General features: G+C 45.5%; 1 protein-coding gene across 1 annotated transcript; it reads left to right on the forward strand.

Moving 5' to 3' along the window:
- Positions 1-9,482: 9,482 nt before the first annotated feature.
- LOC311601234 (melanoma-associated antigen B4-like) lies at positions 9,483-10,499 on the forward strand (the record flags this gene model as incomplete). Its single annotated transcript, XM_084788624.1, has 1 exon — positions 9,483-10,499. One exon carries the CDS (start codon positions 9,483-9,485, stop codon positions 10,497-10,499), a length of 1,017 nt encoding a protein of 338 aa, XP_084644750.1.
- Positions 10,500-10,838: the final 339 nt, after the last annotated feature.

Here is a 10,838-nt window from a genome sequence, read left to right on the forward strand (position 1 = left end):
CCTATGGAGACTGGCCCTTACCAAGCATTTCTCAGCTCTGAGAGTCCAACCTGGAGTAGCATTGGATACTATGAGGAACACTGAGGCCTGGAAATGGATGCCAATCTTTGAGTAACAAGACTGAGGCGTGTCAGGGTTCCATGTGTAGCTGGTGGACTCCTGTGTCTACAGGGCAGAGGCCTGAGATTCACTGTTCCTGGTAGGGAGTTATTAAAACAGTGGGTCTCTACCAGTGGGTCTCGAGCCCTTTTGGGATCAGACATCTTTTCACATGGGTCCCAGATCAGATAGTCTGCACGTCTTCTGTTTACATTAAGATTGATAAGAGATGCCAAATTACGACTAAGAAGTAGCAATGAAAGAATTTTATGGTTGTGGGTCACGACAGCATGAGAAATTATATTAAAGAGTCACAGCGTTGGGAAGGTTGTGGACCAATGTATTAGACTGAGGTTGTGAACTTGTAACCTTTATTTCCTGTAGCAAGCAGCACCCGCCACCCCTGGCGAGGAGGGGAGTTCTAGGAAAGCAGAGAAGTGTACCTGACAGCTGAGAACGAAACTGCAAACAGAAGAAGATTTGCTTCCAACCTGGAGCAAAGTGTGTGTTGGGGTCGAGGGTGTGAGATGGTACACGGAGGGGAGGGAGGTAAGGCATGGTGGATGGGGTATGAGTTACAGTGTGGGCTTCAGAAGCTCAGGCTTCACAGCTCTGTGTGCCAAAGACTGGGGGTAATGTGGGGGCTGAGGAAGATTAAGTCTTAGCAAAGTCTAATAGGCATCAGACTCTCCAATGCTGGCTCCACTGCAGTGGGGGCCATAAGAACCTGGCCCTGCTGTCAATCTTCAGAGCCTGCCCCTGGCCGGATGTGGGATGTGGCTTTCCCTTGCTTCCGGTGGGGAGGGGAGGAAGTGGGTCTTAGTGCCCGTGGCGCAAGGATAGCCACGAGGTGCTGCTCTCAACGAGCTGCCTGCAAGTTCTGAAAGAGTTCCGCGGTCAAGGTAGGGACCCTGAGTGTGCACCAAAGAGTGTACAACCTACAATACCCATGGGGAGCTGTGCTTTCTTTCAGGAGTAAGTAGGCTTCTCCTGGGAAAATATCGGATGCAAGCTTCCGGAAGGAGATGGGGACCCCGGGACCACGGTTTTTGAAAAGAACCCTGATTCTCCAAATGGGGGCTTCTATTTCACAACTAAAGCAAAGCTTTGGCTTCTAAAATAGTAATAAGAGAAGGTGGAAGAAATACAAGTACACACTGACCTGCCCTGGCACTGGTTTCTAAAATTCCCCCAGTCAGAGTGCACAGCTAGGGAGATGGACTGGACTTAATCACCACCAAAACAGGGATGTGAAATTTTTCAAAAGGGAGATGTGAGCTTTAAACCATGTTTTAAAAGTACTCATAAAAATGAAATGAATCAAGAGAGTACAAGCATTGATCACTGAACCCCAAAAATCAGTTGTAAACGTTTCGCTTGCAACCCCCACCCCAGAAAATAAGACAGTGTAAAAAGCCAGGAAGAGCAGGGGGCTGTCCATGCCCAACAAGGGGTGGTGGGGTGGGAGGGCTCAGGGAGTCTTAAGGAAGAGGGACTCTGAGGCTTAGGGCAGCCACACCCATCACGTGTAAGTAGGAGGGGCCAAATGTGGGAGATCCCATGAGGGTTAGGGTTGTTCAACAGTAGGACAAAAGAAGGAGCCAATAGAGGGAGACACTATGAGGCTTATGTTAGCCAAGATCAGACCTTGGCAGACTGTGGGAGCCCTAAGCAGGAGAGGCTATGAGGCTTATCCTAGCCAAGCCCTGCTAGTGGGAGTCACAGGGATGTATAGGTGGGAGGTCCTGTGCTAATTAGCTTAGCCACACCTGCATGTGGGAGTCACAGGGAGGCATAAGAGGCAGGTCCTGTGCTAATTAGCATAGCCACGCCCTACATGTGATAGACACAGAGAGGCCTAAGTGGGAGGTCCTGTCCTAATTAGCATAGCCATACCTGGCATTTGGAAGTCACTGGGAGCCAAAAGAAGGAAGTACTGTGACAATTAGCTTAGCCATGCCCTGCATGTGGGCATCACTGGGAGCCTTAACTGCAAGCTACTACCATGGTTATGGTAGTTCTGCTCAGGACTTCAGAGCTGTAAGTGGGATATATCATGAGAATTAGGTTTGGCCAGCACTAGGGAGTAAGTTGGAGCCAGAAGTGGGAGTGATGATTAGCATAGCCACACCCAGCAAGTGGGAGACACTGGGAGCCATAAGTTGGAGGTCCAGTAAGGCACCTGGGAGTCACTGGGAGCCCTAAGTGGGAGATCCCATGAGGCTTAGGGTAGCCCAGCTCAGCCATTGGAAGTCAGAAGGAGCCATAAGCTGTAGGTAGTATGTGGATTAGGGTAGCCATGGCCAGCACCAGAAAGGCAGCAAGGGAACCTTAACCCACATATATCACCAGGGTTAAGATAGTGCTGCTGAGCACTTGAGAGCAGTAAGTGGGAGATCCCATGAGAATCAGGTATGCCCACCACTAGGGAGTAAGAAGGAGCCCAAAAGGAGATAATATGAGGCTTAGTATAGCTATGCCCAGCACGAGGCTGTCCTTAGGAGCCATAAATGGAGGTCCTTTCATAATGAGCATAGCCACGCCCAGCATGTGGGAGTCACTGGGAGCCATAGCTGAAAGTTACTGCAAGGGTTAGGGTTGTGCTACTCAGCACTTGGGAACTGTAAGTGGGGGATACCAAGAGATTTACAGCTTCCCAGCAATAGAGAGTAAGAGGGAGTCACAAGGGGGAGATAATATGAGGCTTACCATATCCACACCCAGCACTTGGGAGTCACAGGGAGCCATAACCTGGTGTTACATTGAGGGTCAGGGTAGTCCAGGCCAGCAGTTGGGAGCCATAAGTGGGAGATATCGTGAAAATGAGGCTTGCCCACCAGAAGAGAGTCCATGCCTTAAGAGGGAGATAATGTGAGGCTTAGCTTAGCCACACCCAGCATTAGGGAGTAAGATGGAGCTATAAACAGGAGATACTCAGGGACTTAGCCTTGCCCAGCACTTGTGAGACTGGGCAGGAGTTGGGGGGTGGACATGAAAAGCAGGAGATACCATGAGCCTTAGGGTAGTCCTGCACAGCACTTGGGAGCCATAGGTGGGAGATAGCATGAGGATCTGGGAGGCCCATCACTAAAGAGTAGGAGAGAGGCATAAGCTTGAGATGCTCAGAAGCTTAGTGTAGCCATGCCCAGCACATGGGAGTCACAGGGAGCCCTGAGTGGGAGAAACCATTATACTTAAGGAAGCCCTGCTCAGTACTTGGGAATCAGAGGGAGCCATGAGTAGGAGATACTGTGAAGTTAGGCATGACGAGGTCCAGCACGAGGGAGACAGTGGAAGCCATAAACAAGAGATCCTATCAGTCTTAGGGTAGCCATGCACTGCAAGTGGAAATAAGAGGGAGCCTTGATCAGGAGATACTCAGAGACTTATTGCAACCACACCAAGTCAGAGGGAGCCTTGGCTGGGAGATACCATGGTACTTAGAGTAATCCTGTGTAGGTTTTGGGAGCCATAAGTGGGTAGTATCCTGAGACTTAGGATACCCACTCCCTGCAAGTGGGAGACCTAAGCAGGAGATACTCAGAGACTTAGTGTAGCCACACCCAACCGTTAGGGTCTGAGGGTGCCCTATGAAGGAGATGGTATGCTATTTACCTTAGCCACGCACAGTACTTGGGAGTTACAGGGAGCCATAAGCACTAGGTAGTGTGAGAGAGCCAGCAGGAGGGAGTCAGAGTGAAGCTTGACCTGCAGTTACCAGGGGACTTAGAATAGTCCTGCCCAGCTCTCAGCAGCCATAAGTGGGAGGTACCATGAAGCTTAGGGTAGCCAAGCCCAGAGTTTGGGAGTCAGAGGGAGCTATAAGTGCGAAGTCCTATGAGGCTTATGGTAGCCACGCCCAGCAGGTTTGGGTTTGAGGAAACATAATGTAGGGTCCCACACCCAGCATGTGGTGGTCAGAAAGAAACATACACCCCTGGTATCCTAAGACTTTTATAGTTCCCTAAACTCTTTTAAAAATCTCAAATGGACCAGAGACAGAGGACATCTGAGGGATAGCGTTTGCCTAGTGTTCATGAAGCCCTAGGTTGAATATCCAGGGAGCTAAAACCATGGATCACTGAATGTAAATAAATAGGTGAAAGAGTTGAAGCCTCTCTCCACAATCCTCATGTATTGCTAGAAATAAGAGGCTAATGGGAAGTTGATCAGAATGAGTTAAAAGGAAGTGACGAAATACAGCAATGGGTGAGGGAAGTGGGGAGAGTGTCATTCACATACAAGGGAATAAAGACACATGAAAATGTGGGATCACTTCCAAAAGAACAGAGCCACTTATATCCTGGTACCTATGTAGTACATCCTGGCCATTTGGCCTGACTAACCACAGTCATTGTTCCCAGGGGGTTTTCAGCCCAAGAGGGCAAAGTTTAGTGTTGTGAGTTTCAGCATCTCCCTCACATCTTGGTGTGTGTGTGGAAGTAATCCATTTCGTCTGAGTGCATATGTATGTGTGTGTGCCCCAGTGTGTGACTGCATGCTTGTGGAAACAAGAGGCCAACCTAAGGTATTTTTCCCCCGGGAACTCTCTGTCCTGCTTGTGACATGGGGTCTCTTCATGGCCTGGATCGGGCAAGTAGGTTACCTTTGCTGGTTGCTGAGCCCAAGAGATCCTTCTGTCTCCACTCTAGCACTGATAATACAGTTCAATCCAACACACACAGTTTGATTTTTAAACATGGATTCTGGATCTAAAACTCAGGACCTAGGGCTTGCACGACAAGCTCATCGTGAACTGAGCTACCATCCCAGTCCATCGCCATGTCTATATATTTCAGTCCAGAGATAAAATTCCTCGTTTGATACTGTAGGGCCTGGAAAAAGGAGGGTGATGGTTCTGTGCTTTTTGCAGAGCTAGGAAAGGAATCTCAAGGATGGTGGAAGACACCAAAGATCATTATAGAATTCAAAGCTATCGGCACCCAGTCGTTTCAGTACACTGAGGCCTCTGATGCTCTTATCCAGGCCCCTGCACATTTTTATAGGGCAAGGAGGGTAGAACAGTTCCAGGTATGAGAAGAAATGAGGGTAGTCAGAAACCTATGTAAGTCACACCTAATGAAAGCTGGTGAAAACAGGAGCCCAGTGTATTCTCACAGCAGTGTTCTTCTGTAAATGTGGGAAAAGAAATGTTAAGGAAAGTCAGGATGTTTGCTGTTCTAGAAGGATAAATTATTCTTTCTATATTGATCATGCAGTAACTTTTTAAGCCTGTAGTTTCCTCTAACCAGCTAGCTACCTCACAACTGCCACAGAGAGACTGTGGTTTACTTTTAAGCGGGAAGCACTATGCTGGGCAGATTCTGAGGTCCTGTAATCTTAGTACCTTTAAAAGCACACATAAAAACCAATCACTTGGTAATCTCGGGACTGTCAGGGCTGCTTCTGCTCCTGTTACTACAGTCACTTACTCAGCAGCATCTTGCCTTAACATGACTCCTTTCTCTCTTCTCCTACTGTTCTCTGCTCAGCTGCTTTCTCCTCTCCCCTCTTGTCTTTCACATCCAAGTCCAGGAACCTAAAACCCTGCCCTCCTCTGTTCTATGCAGCCATAGGCTTCAGCACATTTATTTAGCCAATCAGGGGTAACCGTGGACCATTCCTTATTATCACATGGTTACAGGAGATAATTCAACATTCATAGCAAGGCCCATGTCCAGGAGGTAACCAGATCTCAAGTACTGTAATAAGCATTTGGACCTACTTCCAACATCTCCTCCTTTCTATCTGATTAGAAAGGCCATTTCTAAACTAAATGTAGTAAAAATAATTATGGAACAATCATGGAAAACAATAGGTAAGATTTCTATGCATAATGTCTAGTTAAAGCGTAGTTGGCAATGTTAAAAAATATTATTTATCCCATTTAAGTGAGCCTATCATTTTGTATCTATTTTATTCTCTATCCAATCTTGTGCCTGTGAATCTAAAAAGATCTATCTAGATCTTAAAGCATCTTCTTAACTCCCAAGCAACTAACCATAATTGTGTAATATAACTATTTGGCCTTCAACACTGCCATAGGCTTGTGAAGGAATAAAATTAATTACCTTAATAAAGAGGAAGTGCATGCTAGCAGCTTCCTAAAATAAGAAATGACAGAGACAGTTCACTGATTGGACAGCCACACAAAAATTCGATAGTATTGGAGCATCATCTTTAGCCTTTTGGTAAAGTATAGCTGACAGATATATCTGTGAAGGAAGAACTATTTATGATTTGCTTACCCTGTCTTGGCATTATCGGCAGTCAGAACAACCTACATCCAGGCTTGCTCATTTTAGGCAGAATTCTGGCTGTGTTAGGAAGAAGGGCATTTCTTTGTCCAGTGGCTTTTTTGGTACATTTGAAGCTATCTCCATATGGAAGTTCTTTGATGCTCATCATCCTTGAGACAGCCTGCTGGGGGTGTTTCCAGGAGCTGGTATGTCTCATTGTCAAAGAACCTTAAGTTAATGAAAATGTCATTAAGTGCCATTTTCTGTAGCTATCTAAGGTGTTTGAAGGCCATCTATTTTTTCATTTTTACATAAGCTATCTAAAGAATCATATCTATCTATTAACTCTAGGATGGATATTTCTATGATAAATTAGACAAGTATCTGACTTGACCATGAGGTGACGAGATAACAATTAACTTGCATTATTTAGATTTTCTAAATTGTTTATAATAGCATCTTTAAAATTACCAGATGTAAACATTGAATTATAAGTGAGTTGTATGGGAACAAAACATAACAAAGTAGGAATGTGTTTGTGTGTGTGTGTGTGTGTGTGTGTGTGTGTGTGTGTGTGTGAGACAGAGAGAGAGAGAGAGAGAGAGAGAGAGAGAGAGAGAGAGAGAGAGAGAGAGAGTGTGTGTGTGTGTGTTCCTCACAACTAAAAGGATAAGCCTGCTGCCCAGAGCAGTAGAAAAGGCTTTATTATATTTTAAAATCAACTTTCAACTCACTTAAGCATATCCTCGGGATCTTTTACCTGGGTTTCTATATTTGCTGCAGCTGTTTTCATCTCACCCCATTCTACATATGGAATGGATGGTTCTGCCTCTCAAATGTAAGGACGGGAGCCTTTGAGTTTTGGGACCTAACTTAGGCTGGCATGTACTCACATTTAAAGGGATAAGCTGGCTGCCCAGAGCATTGTGTCACCTCACCTCAGTCAGCATTCTATAGCATTTGTCTGTGGGAGGCATGCAGCTTGCATGTTCTTCTCCCAGCCTAACTGTGGGTCCTCATATTGGTAGGTGGGAGAGCCCTATTAACCCAAAATACCATTTGTCATGATTTCTCTCAGTAGAAGCCCTATTTTCTGCTTTTGTTTTAATTCATTATAAATTATTCAGATTTCATCCCCATTGTTGTCCCCTCACTTGCATCTTCCCATTCCCACCCCCTCCCTCTTTTGCCCTATTCCCCTCTCCTAGATCACTGACAGAATGGGACCTGCTCCCCCACCATATGACCAAAGCCTCTCAGGTCTCATCTGGATAGCCTGCTTCCCCTTCCTCTGTGTGCCACCTGGCCCCCACACCTTGGGGAAGGGATCAGACTATGGGCACCAGAGTTCTTGTCAGAGGCAGTCCCTCCTCTCCCCTCAACTTTTAAGGAAGCCTTATTTTCTAAGGAGATTAGCTGGCATTTTAGGGCAGTGTGACATCATCTTTTCCTTACATAAATCTAAGAATGATGAGTAACCATCCTTTAAGTCAGTTAGGACATTATTATCCACTATTAAGAGAAAACTTGCACGGTGACTCTAAGGAAAATTTTGTCATTTTGAATACTAAACTGTCTATGCAAGTAGCTTATCAGCAGGGAGTCGTGCTCTGACATACTGTGTAGGCCAGGATGGTTTAGAACTTACACAGACCTGCCAGTCTCTGCCTCCTTAGTGTTTGGGATTAAGGGCAAGTGCTACCACAGCCCATGTTCAGATATGTCACCTCAATGCCATATCATTTTAACTCAAAACATTTCAATCAAAAGTCAAGCAAAGGAACAAGAGAATTCTAAGTTTCAGGCCAGTTGTTCTATCTCATATTGCAACATCAATGTCCTGCCCGTCCTTTTTTTTTTTTTGGAATTTAGTTGTTGGTAAAGTGGGACCTGCTCCCCCAATATATGACCAAAGTGTCTCAGGTCTCATCTGGATAGCTCTCTCCGGACATAGCTGACAGACATCTTGCAGTTAGAGAGCCCTGACCTCTAGCTGCTATCACCTTATTAGTTTTTTGGGGGCCGAGTTCTTTTTTCCTCCCCCGTTATCATTGTTCGTAACTTAGCATTAATTTCTTCAGTTCCGTCCCTACTTTAGTTCATTTGGAACTTTTGCAGAGAGGGCACAGAAAACCATGATCAGCATTGCAAACAGTACAACCAGGTTAGTGACAACAACAACAAAACGAAGTCAGAAAATATCCAAGCCCTCTCTGCCATGACACTGTCCTTTGAACTGTAGTTGTAGGCCTAACCCTTTCTAGGATGTTTTCAACCCTGAAGCTCTGCCTGTAGGCTTTGGTTCAAGAGAGATCATAGCAGTCTCTGTTGCCTAACCTCTGTCAGCTTTTTTGGAAGCTGCAGCTTCTCTTAAGAGAGCAGCACCATTTAAATATATTGTACATTGGTTCCCTACACTTTGGCTTAGAACCCATCTTTCACTCAGGATTTCTCAGGCTGTAAAATTACATTCAACTCCTGCATTCATTTACCATTAGTTGTAGAAAAAAGAATTATTCTATCTGAGTGAATGACACAGTAACTCAAGAAGGCTGTAGTTTTCTCTAACCAGCTAGCTCCCCTAAAGACTGACACAGTGAGACTATGGTTTATTTTGAAAATATAAGCACTCTACTGGGCTTCTTACCTAATATCTTTAAAATACATATAAAAAGCAATCACTTGGTAATCAGATGAATCCCTGGGGGGCCTCATATCCATCAGTCTGTTCCCACAGCCACATACTGAGACCCACCTTGCCTTATCTAAACTCCTTTCTCTCTTCTCCTTCTGTTGTATGCTCAGCTGCTTTCTCCTCTCATCTCTGGAACCCAAGCCCGGGACCTAAATTCTCCCCATCTCTCTTCTACCCAGTCATAGTCTTCAGGACATTTATCTCGCTATTCAGAGTAACTGGGGAACATCCCTCAACACGACATAGTTATGGGAGATAGTTGATCACTTATAGCAATGCCCTTGACTGGGTGATACCCAGATCTCAAGGCACTGATACCAGCATTTGAAAGCATAGGTGGCCCTTCCTCCAACATTTTGCAGTCTAGAAAATTGATTATGGGGCATTGTTTTCCTGATCCAAGTCACGGTTACCTAAAGTACTGCTTTCTATTCCTGTCCACAGCCATCATGCCCAGAGGAAAAAAGAGTAAGGCCCGTGCTCGTGAGAAACGTCGCCAGAACCAAGATGAGGCCAAGGGGCTAAATGATGCTCAGGCAAAGGCAGCAGAGAAAGGAGAGTCACTTGCCTGCTCTGACCAAGCTTCAGGAGATGCTGGGCCAAGTACTTCTGCTGCTGGCTTCCCACAGGGCAAGGCACCCACCACCAATGCTGATATGCCTCACAAAAGGTCTGGTAAAGGAGCAAAGGGCCAAAGAGAGAAAAATGGTAGTTCCTTTATGGCCCCACTCTCCGCTGGAAGCAAACACATGGATCTTTTATCAAAGAAGGCAGCAGTGCTGGTGTCGTTCTTACTCTGCAGGTACAAAATGAAACAGCCTGCAAGGAGGGGACATATGCTGAAAGTTATCAACAAAAGGTTCAAGGAGCACTTCCCTGAGATCTTTGAGATAGCCCGCCGTCGACTGGACATAGCGTTTGGCATTGAGATGGAAGAAGTCCAGCCCAATGGACAGGCCTACATGCTTGTCAGCAAGCTAGATTTCAAGGATGATGGAAGTAGCAGCACTGAGTTGGGTGTTCCCAACAGGGGTATTCTGATTCCTCTCCTCAGTGTGATCTACTTAAATGGCTACAGTGCCACAGAGAAGGAGGTCTGGCACTTCCTGAATATGTTAGGAGTCTGTGATGAGGTCCCACACCTCATCTTTGGGAATGTAAGGAAGCTCATCACTGAAGATCTAGTGGAAGAAAAGTACCTGGAATACTGTCAGATTCCTGACAGTGATCCACCATGCTATCAGTTCCTATGGGGTCCAAGAGCCTATGCTGAAACCAGCCAGGCAACAGTGAAGGACTTTTTAGCTAAGATCAGTAAAGCCATGCCCAATGCTGCCTTGTCTCCTTATGAACAGGCTTTGATTGAAGAGGTAGAGAAGATCAAAGCCAAATCTGCATACAAACCCGAGACCAAAGGCAAAGCCAAGGGACATTCTAAGATTAAGTTGAGTGATCCTGCTCCCTAAGGAGATAAAGTGCAGCCGCCCTTCCCATGGGACTGGAAAGGACTACTCATCATTTAGCAGATAAGTTGTTGATAAAGTTATGGGGTGTTTTAGCAAAAACGTAAACTTGGCATTAGAATATATGTTGACAAACTTTAAAGACTGTGCCTTTCTTTCTGTTCATTAAGCTGAATGCTCAAATTTTGTATTCACTTGAACTGCAAAGTGGAACATGGCATTTATAGAGGAAAAATCTTGGAAACAGAAAAAATTATGTAACAGAAATAGTTGAGAGTGAGTAGAGTAGAGGTTTGTCATTTGTAGATTTGTTTACTCAAGTTACCTATTTCAAACTTAGAA

This window comes from Acomys minous, assembly GCF_964271855.1.
Source record: "Acomys minous genome assembly, chromosome: 7".
In the NCBI taxonomy this organism is placed as follows: Eukaryota; Metazoa; Chordata; class Mammalia; order Rodentia; family Muridae; genus Acomys; species Acomys minous.